This window comes from Dendropsophus ebraccatus, chromosome 12 (assembly GCF_027789765.1).
Source record: "Dendropsophus ebraccatus isolate aDenEbr1 chromosome 12, aDenEbr1.pat, whole genome shotgun sequence".
Lineage (NCBI taxonomy): Eukaryota > Metazoa > Chordata > Amphibia > Anura > Hylidae > Dendropsophus > Dendropsophus ebraccatus.
Window position 1 is genome coordinate 69942227 of NC_091465.1, and position 18722 is coordinate 69960948.

Consider the following 18722-nt stretch of genomic DNA (forward strand, 5'->3'; position numbering starts at 1 on the left):
ACACCACACAGCGCACTGTATTCTCTACCTGTAACACCACACAGAGCACTGTATTCTCTACCTGTAACACCACACAGTATTATCTACCTGTAACACCACACAGCACACTGTATTCTCTACCTGTAACACCACACAGAGCACTGTATTCTCTACCTGTAACGCTGATATTGTTTTTTCTTCCCTTCCTGGATTTCTATCAGCTACCAGTGTGGCAGAACCGTACAGATCTGTTAATACATTATATAGACACATCTATATAACTTTTAATAGAAAACAAATTTTCCTTATGTAGAGTTCCCCTTTAAACATAACTTTTTTTTAAAATAAAAGTGATTGTTGACAGTAATGAGAGTAAGTCACTTACCAAGTATGGCCTCCTGCCACCTCTTAAGCTCAGCCACCACACAAAGTAATGTATGTAACATCATAAAACAGACCAGACTTTTCCAACATGATTTTTATTGAGTGAAAAAAAAAATCCTTAAAATTATTGGAGATAAAAGCTGAATTACATATATTATAAGCTCCACCCTCCCAGCGCTTGTAAGTTACTGCTGGCCCCGCACCTAGAGGGAAGATCCGGTAATCTCTATTCATTTGTCTCTATGGTGTTCAATGGGGCAGATTCATCAACATGGTGGGCAACACATACATCAAATTAGGGGAGATTTAGATGTCAGAATCAATGCCAGTGCCAATGGTTGTAACCAAGAAGCAGAGAATGGGTGTGGATTACCCACTTGATACAGGTTGTCTGAAATTAGAAGTGGTGTGATTTTCTTTTCCACCCCAGAACAGCGCCACTCTTGTAAGGGGTTGTGTCTGGTATTGCAGCTTAGCCTCATGTACATTAAAGCTGGCCGTATGGTTTAGATAACAGTCGTCTGAATGTTTGTTCAGCCAACAGCTCTCTCTGACATTCCCTTTATACACATGTATGCTTAACTTGGCCAACGTAGGTGTTCAAATTTAACATGCTGAGTGCAGTCTGTCAGAAGCCCCCATACACATACACCCACCCACCGAGGCTATGTGCATGTCTGGCTTCTGTAAGACCGCTATTGCTAGAACCTTTACACTAGACCTGTGTAGAACCAATCCCCAGCCAGATCAGGGATCTCTGCTTAAAAAAAAAAAAAAAAAAAAAAAAGATATACTGGTTCTGGCTATGTCTGTAGAAAAAAGGCAACCCAAGGATGGGGCTGAAGGCTTCTTCTTGGCAATGTGTTTCAGGCTGAACCAGCCTCTTCCCTATGGAATAAATTGATTTTATATTGCAGTCTGAGGAAGGGCCCAGTGCAGGTCTGAAACACGTTGTAACAGAGAAGGCTATAGCTATTTACACTACTGAGATATCTGCAGCAACGTACTACAGAAAGCAGGAGGGATTCTGGACCTCACTATATCAGAGGGCAAGCACATGGATATGGCTTCCCTGGTCACTATACTACATACTCCACTGCAAGCATTAGCTATTACCATAGGGTCAAATCTAAAAACGCTCCATTGGCTTTAGTACACTGAGGGTCATGGGGGAGGATGGGGCAATTATTGTGTATTGACTCCACAATGTCTGGTGGTTCTGGCACTTTCATGACACAGGATAATAAATGAAGTCGCACAATGACATGACTAGCTAAGGATTCCTACATCTCCGCTAGAGGAAATGTGTATACATTATATACTTCTGACTAGCAGAGGACACAATGTGACTACAAAACCGATCCAATATATATAGACATATATGGATGGCACTCTCTGCCATGATGAAAACAGAAAAGGTGCTTCTCCCGGGTAAGACCTACTTAAACTTCCCACAGTCTCTTTATTTTAGCATCATTTTTTTTGTTTGTTTCTTTTTAAGTTTGTTTTTTGAAAACAAGAAGCCCGATTCCCAATGTGAGAGATTTACCCAGCGGTCGATTGCACATCCCTTGACTTTGAAAATTCAGGAGAACAGGGAGATACAGAGCGGAGACGCCAAGATGGAGGTGACCAATCCTTGTTTCCCTGCCGCGTTCTCCTCCCTTGGGTCTCTAACTCTCTGCTGTTAGACGTGCTGAGCCGGATGCTCCTGGGGAGGTGCGGAATCTTTCTTTTCTTGATGGGCTGCGTCTCCTGGAGGTGCTGCATGAACTTCTCCTGGGGGTCCTGGATGAACATCTGATGCCTGGTGGGCTTCCTCATGTTTCCCTGTTGGACAGATTGCACATTGATGACACCAGACACGCAGACTATCTATTACAGGTCAGGCTGAGGCTGTACAAGTCTATATGTATGGGGAACCTAGGATTCCTATCATGCCTGGACAGCCAAAGCTTTAGCCTTGGCTGTCCAGGCACCATGGGAATCCTAGGGTGCAGGTTCCCTATCCCTGGTCTATAGTATCTGTAATGGAGTGTTTCCCTGCACGGCATGATGTATCAATCATTACAGGGCTTCCCCATCCGCAGCCTCCATAATATACAGGATGTGGAAATAAGACTAAACAGGCAGATCACGAAGGAACTGCTGATCACTATCACTATCATAAATCACAATTTATGGTGGCTTCTATGTCATGTAGCTATATAAAAGGTCCTACCTTGTTCTGGTGCATGAGCCTGAAACTTCAGTTCGCCGTTGGGACCTGCAGCATGAACTTCAGCCTGTTGGGATTTCTTTTGCTCCATCTGATATACAGCCTAGAAAGTAAAAGAATGTTTCATGGAAGTCTTAAAGGGGTTATCCAGCGATAGAAAAACATGGCTACTTTCTTCCATAGACAGCACCACTCTTGTCTCCAGTTTGGGTGGGATTTTGCTACTCAGTTCCATTGAAGTGAATGGAGCTTAATTGCAAACTGCACCTGACCTGGAGACAAGAGTGGGGCTGTCTCTGAAAGAAAGTGTCCATGTTTATGTAGCGCTGGATAACCCCTTTAACAATACAAAATGTACACCACCATGTACATTGTTAGATGCAATATAATAAAAGGCGGATTCTGCTTGTACAGTAACGCTGGGAAGCTGGACTTTATTACACTCACCCCCTTCAACATTTATAATTTACTATTCACGTAAATAGACTATATGAATTCATATTTTCCCAGTTCAAAATGTGTTCTACACACTTTCTATGACATTGACATAATAAACTAGTAAAGCGCCTCTGTACACAGCAACCAGGGATGTGGATTAGGCACTTGCACAGGTCATATAAGAGGATTACACAGCTTTCTGCCCAATGTTCCTTTTTAATCTAATGACTCTGCATTTAAAGAAGATCTAGCATAGTGCCTTGGCATTGTGCAGGTCATAAATTAGAGCTGTCCCGCAGAGCTCAGCTACATCCATCTGCTTCCCCTAGAAGGAAATACAGAAGGTTATCTGCCAATTTACTGCAGATCTGACATATGCCACTATGAGGCATACTGGGTATACAATGACCATCTCCCTATGTTTAAAAAGAACATAGGTATATGGTAAGGGTGTCTTTGGTGGTCTCTGTATAAAACAGCAGTCAAATTGCTATTCTATACAGCCAAATATACAGGCCCAAAAAAACCTCAGCAGAATGGGCGTCATTGGATACATGAACTTTTCCATCACACATGCAAACTGTACAAGGCAAACACGGTGTGAATGCATCCTAAGGGTATCAAGTTAAAGTCCACAGTGCACCAACCATGACCCCCTTATCATCCAGTTCATCTGTGCTGCATGTAAGTGAGCGCTCCTGGGTCACCTACGCAACCAAGATGCAGCAGTGCCTTCATTTCTGAGTCAATGCAGGTAGAATTCACCACCAAAATGCTACAGGAGACCAGAGATGAATCCATGTATGTCATCTTGATAGACATCTGTCTGGTGATGGATGCCCTATACCACTGGTCCACCATGGTGCTTACCTGATGATATTCCTTCTTCTGAGCATCAAGCTCTATCTGCCTCTGCTGAAGGTCTTCATGCTCTTTCCGTAGCTCCTCCGCTCGCTGATTTAAGGCGGCTTCCTGGGCAGACAGTTCCTGCTCAAATTTGCGCAGTTCCTCTTCTGTGTAAATCTGGGATTCATCCACAGTCTGAAAGACAAAGAGCACGGTCAATCCATCCTGGGTATTGTAAGGACTCTCTAATCTGAATATGTGTGAGAAAACCCCATATAGGATAACATGAATATTATAGACCAGGATTTCTGCAATTAGTGTATATGGGTAACTACTCCCTTCTGTAACCCCCGCTCTAGTCACATGGACACATTTTTAGCACTTAAAAAAGACTTTTAAAATCATATTTAAAGGTTTGAGCAGTCCAAAATTTTGTTCAATTTATTTCCTGGGGTTTAGCTGCTTATTTCTCCAATGTATGGTACTGGAGTCATACCCCTGTGCGATCACTAGCTGGAAGCACGGCCAGTACAGCAGGGTAAAGGACTCCTCTAGTCACACCTGAGAAAGGAAGGGATTTCTACACTCTCATCAATAGTGAAACGCATGAATATGAAATGCACTTCTCAGTTCTGCTTTTTTTCAATAATTTTTTCATCTCAGTTCCTCTTTCTATACTAGAGACTAGTCAATGAGAACAGTCACCACTTCCCATGTGTTCTGGATCATTCTTATTCTTCTGTAATAGTGTATGATCCTGGATGTGGCCAAGCTCAAGGCCCTATTCCACGGAACGATTATCGTTCGTATTCGGCCGATATCGGCCGCTATGGACGATAATCGTCCGGTGGAATAGAGTGCAACGATCAGCCGACATCTTTCATGTCGGCTGATCGTTGCAGTCGCTTGTTTTTCAACATGTTGAAAAACAAGCGACTGATATAGCAGCGATCTGCTGCCGTCGCTCCGTTGAATAGGAGCATCGGCAGCAGACGCTGCTATATCCTATGGGCTGCCCGGACGATCAACGATCCCCCGGGCAGCCCCCCCGCCGCCCCCTCCCGCACTCACCCGCTTGCTGCAGCCGCGCAGAATAGCGGCGGCAGCGAGCGGGGAACGAGGAGCAAACGAGCGCTGAGAGCGCTCGTTTGCTCCTCTAAACAACCTGTGGAATAGGGGCATTAGGGCCCTATTCCACCGGACGATTACCGTTCAGATTATCGTTAAATCGTTCCAATCTAAACGATAATCGTTCGGTTGAAATGCAGTTAACGATTAACGACCGAACGAGAAATCGTTGATCGCTTTATAAGACCTGGATCTATTTTTATCGCTGCTCGTTTGCAAAACGTTCGCATTGAATAAGACATCGTTCGGTCGTTCGCAATAGATACGAACGCAATAGCGAATAAATAGCGAAGAAAAAACTATCGCAATTACGATCATAAGTAACGATTATCGTTCCATGGAAATGAGTGAACGTTTTCAGGTCTTTCGCAATAGCGGTCGTTTTAGATTGTTAATCATTAACGATTTTGCAAATGATATTCGTCTGGTGGAATAGGGCCCTAAGTCTGAAGTCCCTTTATATAACAATATCAAAGAGGTAATATTTTCTCCTTGCCTCCTTGAGTAATCTGTAGAAAAAGGAGGCGCCTGCTCCAATGACGTGCCAAGCTGCAGCCCTTCAGCTGTGGCAAAACTACAATTCCCATAATGCTTCGACAGCCAAAGCTACCTTAAAGGAGAAGTCCGGCAAATATTTTTATTTAAGTATTGTATTACCCCCCCCAAAAGTTATACAAATCACCAATATACACTTATTACGGGAAATGCTTATAAAGTGCTTTTTTTCACTGCACTTACTACTGCATCAAGGCTTCACTTCCTGGATAACATGGTGATGTCACTTCCTGGATAACATGGTGATGTCACTTCCTGGATAACATGGTGATGTCACTTCCTGGATAAAATGGTGAGGTCACGACCCGACTCCCAGAGCTGTGCGGGCTGTGGCTGCTGGAGAGGATGATGGCAGGGGGGTGCTCAGTGTCCCTCCAGTGCCCTGTGTCCCTCAATTTCCCCCGGCCATCATCCTCTCCAGCAGCCACAGCCCCCACAGCCCTGGGACATCACCGTGTTATCCAGGAAGTGACATTACCATGTTATCCAGGAAGTGAAGCCTTGATGCTGTAGTAAGTGCAGGGATAAAAGCAATTTATAAGCATTTCATGTAATAAGTTTATATTGGTGATTTTTATAACTTTTGGGGGGCAATACAATACTTTAATAAAAATTTTTGCCAAACTTCACCTTTAAAGTGAACCTAACCACCTCAGCTGGCAGCACTGCTAACTATACCTGTGTGCCGTCCCCCTTTTGTTCCCCCACGTTAAACTCTCTTCTTTTCCCCCTGTTCTCTCATTCTTTTTTGTTAGCTCCGGTCCTGGTTGTTTTTTTTCTTGTCTCGCATTCTGTTTTTAATTTTAAACTTAATTATTGATAACCTTGCTGTTACCCATTTCATGTGATGTAACGTCGGTTGTACTTTGCCGCACCTCTGTTGGAGCATGTTGTATTTTTCTTTTATATAAAAAATGTAAAGTTCAGAATTAAAAAAAAAAAAAGAATATCTCTGTGTTACCTGTGTCCGGGCCCTAAATATTAAAACTGTGTCTGGGTCATGAATAGCGTCAAGAGGTGAGGTGGGATCCCAGCACCGTTACACCTCACTGTGCTGTATGCCTACCCCTGTCCCATCCTAACCTGCTAATAGCGCCTAACAAAGAACCTTAAGGCCCTATTCCACCAACAGATCTGACGACAGATTATCTGCCAAAGATTTGAAGCCAAACCCAGAAACAGACTATAATCAGAAAACAGGTCATAAAGGAAAGACTGGATTTCTCCTCTTTTCAAATCCACTCCTGGGTTTGGCTTCAAATGTTTGGCAGATAATCTGTCGTCAGATCTGTTGGTGGAATAGGGCCTTTACAGGGAGGCACCTGGGGTCTTTAGTATGGATGCATAGGGGTGGCCTTGGAATTCATTAGAGGTGCAGGTGGGCAGCTAGGGGTAAAGTACCGACACTGAGCAGCCTCATTAGCATATCAATATATCAGTTATTTTACAGTTACCCTACTCTATACCCTACTCTATACTCTAACCTGCTGATATATTCCCTTTAAGCACTAATGGCGTATTCCAGGTACAGGCATTAAAAACCTGTAACCACTTGGGGTGTTATTGGACTCATCACCACTATCTTCTGCATGCTATGTCTGGTCTTGCAACTCAGGACTATTTCTGTAATCCACAGGGGTCCTGGTGGTGAGACCCTCAAAAGGACACTTTGTTTGGTTATCCTATGGATTCACCCTCAATGTTAAGATGACAGAACATTAACAATAAAGCATTAGACTCCTCACCTCCCATCCACCGGCCTCATTATACTCCTTCCTCTCTGTAGACCTCAAGAATTCTTCCAGCGTCACCAGGCGATCATGATTGGTGTCCACCTAAAAATGAAGAGCTCGGTCTTACAATTGTAGTTTGTTGGAATAATTCTCTTAGAATCTAGATTAGATACAGATCGCTTCACTTGGCTGACATCATATGAAAGCAAGACTTATCCTGGACATGAAGCGGTATTAAAATAAGACACTCTGTCCCATTACACAACGCATAAGATGAGACGCTCACATTTTTTTAAAGAGATTTCTAATTATTACTGTAAATGATTAAATGAATCATTCTACAACGTCCTAATATATTTATATACTATGTTTCAATTTCTTAAGATATGCGTTTACTGCCAGTGAATGCCATTGCTGTACATCAGCTGAGAAGAGGATACACTTATATGTAGCCTAGGCAATGTTCAGTGAGTTAAATGTACACAGCAGCACAAGTCACTCTGCTATGTTTCAGCCTGGAATCTCGGCAGCTCAGCTCACAGAGCATTGTCTAAGCTGAGGGACGGGCAGGACAATATACTCATGTCTCTTCCCTATTCCTTTATTGGCATATACAAAGCCTCCGTACATTTTTCATGACATGTTCCCTCATACGCAGCCTCTCTTCCTCCATCTCCATCATGTCATCTTCTTCATTCTTTGGGTCATAGACTTTCTCCAGCTAAAACCAAAAAGAACAATAAATTATTCATATATAATGGTAAAACATATAGAACAGAAACCCATGAGGATGCTTCCAAGGATCATGGTCTGGTTCAGTACTGGTAGATAGTTATCAGCTTTAGCATTAACACCCCTAAGAGCTGACAATGCCTCCTGTTATAGGGTAAGACAGTATGTGGACAGTCAGTTCTTGAAATGTAATATGTTGAAAGCAGGAAAAATTGACAAGTGCAGGGATCTTGGGGATATTTTTATGGCTTGCAACTAGATCAGAACATGTGGGGTGTTTCCAAGGAAGGAACTGTGACAAGGTTATAGATCATTTTCTTGCCTTCGTCCTCAGCGATACTGTAGTTATAGCTTCTGCTGTATTACTATGTAAATTAGGCTGTTTGGTGCACTTATCTGCCCCATACCACTCATGAATATTCATGTGGTGCGCTGCAGTGATGAGTGGATGGAGTGACGTCGCTCTACAGCGCCGTCTGAATATCCATGAGGATCCAGCGGACAGGGCAGACAAGGTTAAAAAAAAAAATCATATGCCCTATGAAAACATAACAGCAGCTTAGAGTCTTCTAACCTGCTACCAGTTAACCTTAAGGCTATGTTCACACAACGTATATTTTCGTAAAATTTGGCCGTTGTACAACGGCCGTGATTATTACGAAAATATACGTTATCTTTCCTTTTATGGGATCCTGGCCGGAGCGTATACACATAGTATACGCTCCAGCCGGGATCTCTTGCGGCGCCATTTTTCTGCGGCCGCTATTCAGTAAATAGCGGCTGTAGAAAACCCTGTCAGTGTACACCTCTATAGTGTCCTATAGAGAGTTATGATGCCGGCGCGCACGGATGCGCTCGCATCAGAACCCTGTGGCCAAAAAGATCATCCGGCCGGTACTGCAGGGCCGGCTTGGATGATCTTTTCAGAGACCGGCTGGGTCACGGAACGGCTGGTCTCTTACTGTGTGTGACCATAGCCTAAAAGTGTAAGTGCTGTATTTAATATCTTAAAATAGGATCTCTTACTGACTTGGTGACAGACCCCTTTAGGAGATCTTTAGAGGTCTTGGAGGTTTATCTGTTTTGGCATAAGGGACAGGGCAAGTGCTTAGAATATTACGGTTGAACATTGTATACTGGTAGCAGTCTACTAGAATTGCATTGTGAATGTATTATATGAGATTAGAAATAAGGGTCTGCCTTTTCTCTCTCAGAAATAATGCCCATCTGTGTCCATGGGCTGTGACTGGTATTGCAAGTAATGCCATGTGCCTTGAATCTGTATATGTAGATTGGCCTGTATACAATTCAGAATAATATTTATGGATTGATTTCAGTAAGAATATTTCAGTCAGTTTACCTCCTTAGTAAACAGCGCTTCCAGCTCTTGCTCATCCAGTACTCCATCTCCATTGGTATCTGAAAGACAGATTATAAGACTAAGGAATCTGACACACTCTTAAGGAATCTGCCATGTATATAGTTGGTACACTACACACCATGGGCTAGAAGTAGTTGCATAAGCATATACACCCTGCTTCATACATGAATAACCAGTGAGAAGACATATTTACCATGTAATTTGAAGAATGTTTTTGGGTTGAAGTCGTTGGGGTCAAGTCCGTCTGTCTCCTCCCAGACTTCTTTTAGTTGATCTTTACTTCCCTAGTGAAGAAACAGAACCAGATTATATAGGGAATCTGACTACTTATCATTTTACTATGATACTGTTTATAAAGACTAAACAAAGAACAGCCAAGCCCATGGATTTCGGCAGGACTAGCTGACTATGTTAGGTGTATGGGATTGTACCTGAAAGCAGATGTTTATGGAAAGAAGAATTTGCATCCTTAGGGTCCATTTCCACAGAAAGATTATCTGACAGATTATTTGCCAAAGATTTGAAGCCAAAGCCAGAAATAGACTATAAACAGAGATCGGGTCATAAAGGAAAGCCTGAGATTTCTCCTCTTTTCAAATCCATTCCTGGCTTTGGCTTCAAATCGTTGGCAGATAATCTTTTTGTGTAAATGGACCCTTAGGCAGATAACCTATGGCCAGAGGAGTCAGGAGGAATAGCTGTAGACTGAATGCCATCTAGTGTGTTTTAGCTTCAGACTATGAGGAGCTCTGAATAATTACATAAAACATACAGATCCTCTATTTGTGTCAGAGAGAGACAAGAAATCCTGTATCTGGGTCACCCCCTTTCAGTAACATCACCGCCACATAATCCGTTTTAGAGAACAAAGGTGCCTCCAGGGGATGACTAGTATTATAGCTGACACCTAGTAAAGCAAATGGGACTGAGCAGTGATACAGTGCAAGTCACATTTTCGGAGAGGGGAGGCTGCATTTATTTACTAAACCCCTTAATAAATATCCTCGTCCGACTTCTTCCATAAACCAGATACACAGGTCAGATGGTAATGATAACCTACACACAGAGGGCACTTACTGGGACGTTAACTTTCGGGTGCTCCCTGTGCTTTTTCTTCATCTCTTCATAGTGTGCTTCCTCCATTCTCCGTTTATCCTCATCCAGAGACTTGAGATATTCCCGTCTTTCGTGTTCCTTCAGCATCTCGTAACGCTTGAACTCTTCATGGCGAGCAGCATCGTAATTCTCCAGATCCTTGGTGGCCTAAGCAAAACAGGAAAGGTTTGCATCATAATCTCTCTATGGTGTTACAGGATTTAGTGCTCTCCTGTAATGAGGTTACTGCAATCCTTCTGCCATTGGTCCTCAGACTGCTCCTGTTACAAGATGCACAGGCGTTTCTCCAACTTTTACAATACTGCTTTTAGATTTGCCACTGTGTGCCATTCCTTTAAAAGGGTTACTAAGATATTTAAAAAGGATATGTAGCTGGGGTCCAGTAAAGAACCAATACTCACCTGCCCTTATCCCCTGCAGCTCTCACACTGACGCACCTGGTGCCCAATCCTCTCAGCTACTTCCTGCCCCACTGAGCCAATCACTGACTGAGGTGGGACACCACTGTGGCCACCATCAACAAAGAAGCTGAGAAAAGTCTGCAGCTGCAGGGTGATCGGGACAGGTAAGTATAGACACCAGCCTCTTGTAAAGTCTTAGCAGTCTTATCTTTCACATGTCTTTATCTAATATATGAAGTTAGTTGAAATAAAAGTGAAACCATTAAGAAAAAGCAGCTATGTTTTTCCAGTCCTGGTTAACCATTTTAAATTAGTCGGTGCCCCAGGACGGCTCTGTCTGCAGCAGCTCTGGGCTTAGCATTAGATTACCTGAGAACCATTCACTTGATAGTGCTCCTTGGCAAGGTGTAAGAAGAAATACAGCTCAAATGTGCCTAGACTTTTCATGGAGAGCACGGAAGGTAAAGGTGTTATCCAGTGCAACAGAGCAACACCTGTTCAGGTTTTGTGAAGCATTGCAGTTAAGCTCTATTCACTGCGATGAACTAGACATAACCCATTGGCATGTGTAACTTAAGGTACTGTTACATAGGCCAATGAAGACCCGATCAATATTGTAAACAAGTGCCGATCTGCTAGATCGGCGCTCATTTACTGGGCCTATTACACGTTTAGCAAACAGTTGACCAAACAGTTAATACATTACCTGTCCACGCTACCAGTCTTCTCCTGCACTCTGCATGCTACCCGGTGCGGCCTGTCTGAGCTGCTGTTACATATAGCAATGTGCGGTCGATGATTTTAGGCTTGGATTTACAGAAATGATCAGCCAATGATAGTTTCATCAGCTGATCGTTGTCTCTATTACAAAGAGCGATAATCAGCTGAATTGGGCCCTTAGTTTCTAGAAGAAACCATCAATGTTGTTCCATTCCTATACAGCCCCTTTAAGACACTGCCCCCATTTAGTGAGACAAATGTTCACAGCTTACCGGACATGGACCAATACGTCTTCTTCAAACCAAACATCTTACTTACAGCATGAATGAGGAGCTCTAAATCCCGGGCCTCAAATGTTTGTTGGTTCTGAGGGTCCAAATGCTCAAACTGTTTCAGCAAAGCAAGGTGATCAATCTGTACATCTAAGAAAAGATAAATTATGTTAAATGCTAAAAAGTACAAAAAATAAATATTACATTGACTTCCCAATGCATCTACAAAAAAATATCTAGAGCTCCTATGTAGAACTGTGTTTTTTCCATGGTAACAGACTACAATCAAACAGTGTAGTCTGCTCCTATAGTCAGGTTCCCTTTATTTTCCACAGTTGGTTAAGACATAAGATAGGTTAGCAAAACATGGGGGCAGAAAGAGGAGACCATAACTGAAGGATCAGACTACTTAGTGTTCCTTTTTAAGTCTACAAACCTTTATACTTTTTCTATATAGGAGCTGCAGACAGAAATTTTTAATCAGGACAGGTCATAAATTTTTCTCATTCACAGTTCGCTTTACTCACTTTCCTCCATGGTCGCGTCCATCTTGGCCTTGATCAGCATTCGCAGCCTGGACACCTCCTGCCTCTTCAGCTCATCTAGCTTTGTCCTTACATGGTGGCTCACAAAATCGAGCTCCTTGCTGAGCTTACCACTCTAAAGACAGGAAAAAGCACAATGATTAACGCTATATACATAGGTATACAGCCAATTCCTTGGATATTTGGATGTCTGGTTCTTTTGACCAGGAGAGATTGGCCATTCCAACATCTTTCAGCTAAAGATGGCTATATAATTCAGATGCTTATATGGTTGATAGTCATCTATTTGGACACTCATCCGAGCATTGTGAATAGGGAGAGGGAGTAAGCAGCTGCCAGACGCCTCTCTGGTGGCAGCTTATCTGTTCCAGAAGAGTTGGGATCCCCGCATACACATTAGATGCCAGCCTAACATCTGTATAAGATAACATGCACACAGTTTGCTTACCTACAGCACACAAGCAAATATTTCTGGCACCAATTATCTTTACTACACTGATAGGGTTCTATAACAGACTGGGCAAAAGTCCCTTATCTCTAGAAAACGATTATGTTTCTATGTAAAAAGAGATGTACTTTGCTCTTCCATGTATTTAAAAACCAACATAGAGAAAAGCAAACACAGATAAGCTGTAGGCACACACACCTGACAGGTCCATCACTCAGTTATATCGAATTACCTTGATGTCTTCTGCGTTGGCGGCCTGAAGCTTCTCGCGGAAATGGTTGTCCGTTTCCAACACGTCAATCACCTCTCGCAGGTAGCGATCGTAGTACAGGCCAGTGTCCTATAATAGGAATTTAACAGGAGATGATCAAGGACCGGAAGCTGTAAATATTACTTTAATGCAAACGCCAGGAGAAACAGACTGCAAGTTAAAGGGAACCTATCTGCAGGTTAGACAAATCTACCCTTCTGATATGTCCCTATAGCGTACGGGGTGCTGGGGAAGTTTTTTACCTTCATCTTCGGTGCAGTTTCCATGCAATTTGTAGTTAAATCCCTAGGATAATAAGGTGGTTTGGTGCATTGGGGGCGGGACTACTGCCCCCAGTGCAGAGATCCATCCGCTCTTCTGATATTTATTAGAAGGGGCGGGGGTGGGGCCGTGCACCAAACCTCCTTATTAGCCTAGGGATTTAACTACAAACTGCACAGAAACAGCGCTGGGGATAAAGGTAAGAAACTTACCTTCATCCTCAGTGCACAATAGGGAGATACCAGCAAGTGAAATTCCTATAACCTGCTAATAGTTTCCCTTTAAATATATGAAATCACTAATTAGCACTGACACATTAGGCAGAACATAGAGGATGCTAAGAGTTTGTGAGCAGAATGTTCATTAGATAAGAACAGACGGCTCACAAGTTCTTTCCAGCTGGAAGCAGACACCGAATTCAGTGTTTGAGAGATGCAGATATAGGTACAGGGCCCGTCATATAAGACAAAAGTTTCACGGAGTGGGAAATTAAAACAAAGTTGAAGGGAGGATCTAAGTCCATTTCCTTTTAAAGGGAAAGTCCAGGCACTGACTTATTTTTTTTTTCCAAAACAGCAGGGGAGGAGGTGGCTGAACATGACAACATGCACTTACCTTCCTGGCTCCATCGCACCACTGTCTTCCACCCGTCCCGACCTGGGACATGACGTGTCAGGCCATTCAGCGACCGTAGTGGGGTCCCACCTCGGCCACTGATGTGTCAGTCCCGCTTAGCATATCAGTGGCCGAGGTGGGACCCCACTACGGTCTCTGACTGGCCTGACACGTCACGTCCCAGGTCGGGGACGGGTGGAAGACAGCGGTGCGCTGGAGCCAGGGAGGTAAGTGCATGTTGTTATGTTCAGCCACCTCCTCCCGGGCTGTTTTGAAATAAAATGTCCGTGCCCGGACTTCTCCTTAATAAACCACAAAGAATTTCACAATTCTCCTATTCGGTGGTGTTACCCTTCAGTATCCTCTACAAGCACTTCTGCAATATAGTGGGTGACTAGTAAGGTCTTTTACAGCAGCACAAAGACAAAGCATATAGTTTAGGTCTAGTAGAAGTTTACACTGTCTAGATAGGTTTAGTAAATCTGAAATGGTAGTGACCACATGAAGCGTATATATATGCCCACCACCTCATTCTTATAGAGGACCCAAGTCCCAGTTCTTGGGATCAATAGAGGTCCTGTTGGTCACACATTTACCTATGGTGAATAGGCAATAAATGTTGTTTGTGGATACAAACCCACACACCGTATACGCAGCGTATTTACTGCTGCGATACGCAGCAGATACGCAGCAGATTAGATCTAAATAACTGAACACAGCATCAAATCTGCACCATCAAATCTGCTGCAGATCTGCTGCGTATCTGCTGTGTGTGTTTGTACCCTGTGTCTAAGCCCTTGGGATCACCCTGTTCAGACACTAGAATAAACTGGTTAGACCACAGCACAGAACAAATGGATTTTATGCCTATTTTCAGGACCATGAAGAAACCTGGACCTAATGCATGAGGCGTGCCGTAACACTCACCGCCGGTTCTGCCGGAGGCTCGGCTTCTTTCTGCGGAGGGGCCCTGTCTATTGGTACAGCCAGGCTAAGCCCCAGGACGGAGCATAGCAGAAGAAACCGGATCTTCATTATCACCACCCTGCAAGACAATAAGAGAAAATCCTTTACAGCTTACCCGACATTTACAAAGATTTTTATAAACCTGTGTACAATAACCCTTCAGAGTGGTGACAAAGGGTTATTGGGTTCTCATTGCTGTTAGTGAGCCCCTCCATGGTCCACAGCTATTTCTTCTTCTCTCCATGTCGGGGTGGGGCACCACCAGAACTTGACTACATAGGTACACAGCCCAGGCTTTCTTGCCTTCACAAAGCATCTGCTAAGCCCGCCCCAACTTCCTGTGTTCTGTCTTCATCTAGGTGTTACTAGAGACTGTTCGTGCGCACACCTAGAACAGAATTTATCCGGCGGTACCGTTGACTGTTTACACTTCCGGATGAATTCCGCCCTCAGCATGTGGCCAGACAGACATGTCCTGGCGGCAGGATTTTAAGTGTATCAGTGCCAGCAAGAAATTATAGTTACCATGCATCACTATAAAGACACATGATGGGTATCATTGTACTTAAATTACAGGACATCACCATGTACATTTCAACAGCAGAACTCCAGATGGAATTCAAGGGAAGACGTCTCAAAAATTTAGATTTTGCTCCCTTTTCCAGCCATGTCTGGATTGGGCACCACAAGTAACTATTCCATTTTAAATTTATGCCATCCCTCACTGGGATACACGTAATGCAGACCTGGGGGGACAGAGCATGCCACAATGAGAACACAGGTTTATATGTATCTGTACAGGAACATCTAGATCAATGGTCTTTAATCAGTGGATTTCCAGCTGTTATGGAACTGCATGCATGTTAAGGGTTGTAGTTTTGCAGCAGCTCTAAAGTTGCAGCTGGGAGACCACTGATCTAGAGGATTTCCAGAAAGCAGAGAAGGCACACAGTCTGCTCTTTGGCCATGTAGTATCTGGCACTGGACGTGTTCTGTCGATCCTGAGCCGGCACCCTAGGGCTCTATGTGACTATCCGCAGCATTATAAGACATTCCAGTACTTGAAGAGATCATTCCAGACGATTGTTCTTTATGGATCCTGACTGTGTGTGCGCTGTGTGTAGGACCTCAGTGGTTGTGTAATGCTCTATGGGGTAGACAAGTCCTGCCACGTTTCTGTCCTATAATTTGGTTTCAGTGTGTTCTGGAGATAGACTGTGTGAGTCATAAGGCAAATACAGATTATAGCAATGGAAATGCTGCTTACCTCATCTGTTCCAGCGTTTTATTATAAAATAGTCTAATAGCAGGAGAAGTCAGCAAATAACAAATAACTATTGGGGTGTGTTCACACGCAGCATTTTATGGAAATTAACAATGCCGTTTGTTCAGCAAGGTTCTACATTCAGAACAATTCTCCATCCTGCTGGAGCCACTTCTGGCTTTGGCTAAAGTGAATATATCACAGGACCTAACCCTTTAAGTGATTTGCATGATGCCTTTTTGTTTATAAGGTCCCCCAAAAATATGAAGATCACAGTCTTTCCTGCTGCTGGGTCTGCTAGCAGTCAGCTGTAATCTGCTGGGGGATCTTCTGTAATCTGGCAGCACCTCTTACCCTGCAGCGCCCCCTGCAGGTGAAAGGAAACATTAGATGGTGGTTATGTAATTCCTGTATCATGTAAAGTATAGGAGGTCTAGTCCTGTAGACAGAGAGGAGGCGCTCATTGATGATGTTTCGCATAATTGATTGAGCTTGGGCGGGGTTTTGCTGCTCAGTTCCATTGAAGTGAATGGAGCTTAAATGCAAACCGCACCTGAACTGGAGACAAGAGTCGTGTTGTCTCTGAAAGAAAGTGGCCATGTTTTTGTAGCACTGGATAACCCCTTTAAGTGGTAGCTTAGATCCATGTGACTAACCTAATTATTACAAATTTGATTCGCCACCGCCTTTCTTCAGGCAGAACTGACCTGGAGGGGGCGATGTCATGGTATGATCTTTGCCTCTAATCATATAGTCCTGGAAATGCTCTTTAGAGGCAGAAGTAACCCTGCTGTGCACTATAATACAGGTTATAAAAGTCCCAGAGAAGAGAGGTGGTCGGGGTGGGACCCCACCAAGTTATTATTAACGGGAACTTGTCACCATAAAAAAGGAAAGCAGAGCAATGTGCAGGCAGCATGTTATAGGCGGGCGGGCAGGCAGGCGGGTGGCGGTATTCCCTGTCTTAACGCCTATCCTTTATCCAGAGAAGAAGTGGCAGATCATAGGGGTCCGCCAGCTGGGATGCCACTGACCCCCAACACTATCGTGTCCACCGACAGCAAGAAGAGGTGTTAAAATAGTATACAAAGTATAGAAGAAAGCGTCTTCAAGACGTGACCAAATAAACAGCACCCTCTGAGGTTCCATTTACATAGAAAGATTATCTGACAGATTATCTGCCAAAGATTTGAAGCCAAAGCCAGGAATGGATTTGAAAAGAGGAGAAATCTCAGTCTTTCCTTTATGACCTGATCTCTGTTTATAGTCTGTTTCTGGCTTTGGCTTCAAATCTTTGGCAGATAATCTGTCAGATAACCTTTCTGTGTAAATGGACCCTTGGCCTGTGTTTCCCCAATTCATGGATTAAAACTCCACCTGTGAGAGCATGATGGGGGTTGTAGTTGGGAGAATACTGCTATAAGCCAAGGAGAAGGCCAATAAGGCAATGCACCATGTACCAGGATGTGGGCCGCAGTCAGTCAGGATCTCATCCGTCACATCACTACGTGTAACACATAGTCGGCCATTCTTCATGTTTCTCCTCATGGACAGACGCCAGGGAGACAATGCGTCTAGTAAGTGATGGCGTGTAACTTATACTGGTCTATTGTCTATCTATGGGCTCAGCTGGCAGACATTGCATTAGTCAGTGCCCAACTATAATAGGGATTGCCCTCCATGACGTCATTCTTTGTGAGATGACATCACACTGCCCATCTTACCAGCACACTAGGTCACCCATGATCACCCATGGATATCATGATGCCCCCTGTCACCATCCCCTCCCCCTCCACATCACATCCCATTCAAACACTGACAAGTGACATGTTATGTGACACCTCCCCAGCACAGAGGAGACCACTAGTCCCTCCATCTTCCTACCATCATAGACAATACCCTCACAGGAGTCATACCTCTCACGGACCGTGCTGCTCGCTGTCCTAGCAGGTGAAACGCAGTCCCCGCCTGTGATGAGATCTGTATAGGTTCCACGACACCCTTCCGGCTAGTGACGTACCAACCAGCCCACCAAAAACATGGCGCGCCGTCGCAGCTCTATGACACTGTCGCATACAGGACACCAGCCCACCAGAAACATGGCGCGGTATCGCAGCTCCATGATATTGTCGGCTATGGGACAGTAATTCCACCAAAGACATGGCGCGGTGTCGCGCATCTATGACGTCTCAGCCCCCAACGTGAGCGTTACCATAGGAACCACTCACTGTAGGACGGGAAATCGGATAGGACAAATGTATTATATAAGCGTTCTATTCCCATTTTACGATTTATGTTATGATAGCCTTAGTTATTTGCTTTTAAAATGAATACAAATGTTCCAATAAACAAAGTCTGCCATATTGTCTTTTCTTAGTAGTGTTATTTAATGATACCCTGCCTAAGAATTGGTGGTACAATTGTATTGAAAGTTGCTGTTATAAGGTGG

At 43.8% G+C, this 18722-nt stretch overlaps 1 protein-coding gene across 1 annotated transcript; it reads right to left on the reverse strand.

Annotated features, from left to right (window-relative positions):
- Positions 1–442: 442 nt before the first annotated feature.
- NUCB1 (nucleobindin 1) lies at positions 443–18303 on the reverse strand. Its single transcript, XM_069947529.1, has 13 exons — positions 18190–18303; positions 14971–15088; positions 13129–13236; positions 12431–12563; positions 11950–12053; positions 10472–10657; positions 9588–9678; positions 9374–9432; positions 7910–8002; positions 7294–7383; positions 3890–4060; positions 2585–2684; positions 443–2193 (listed from the first exon to the last, which is right to left on the reverse strand). The coding sequence occupies exons 2-13, from the start codon at positions 15076–15078 to the stop codon at positions 2051–2053; spliced, it is 1386 nt and encodes a 461-aa protein (XP_069803630.1). The 5' UTR covers positions 15079–15088; positions 18190–18303; the 3' UTR covers positions 443–2050.
- Between the last annotated feature and the right edge of the window lie 419 nt (positions 18304–18722).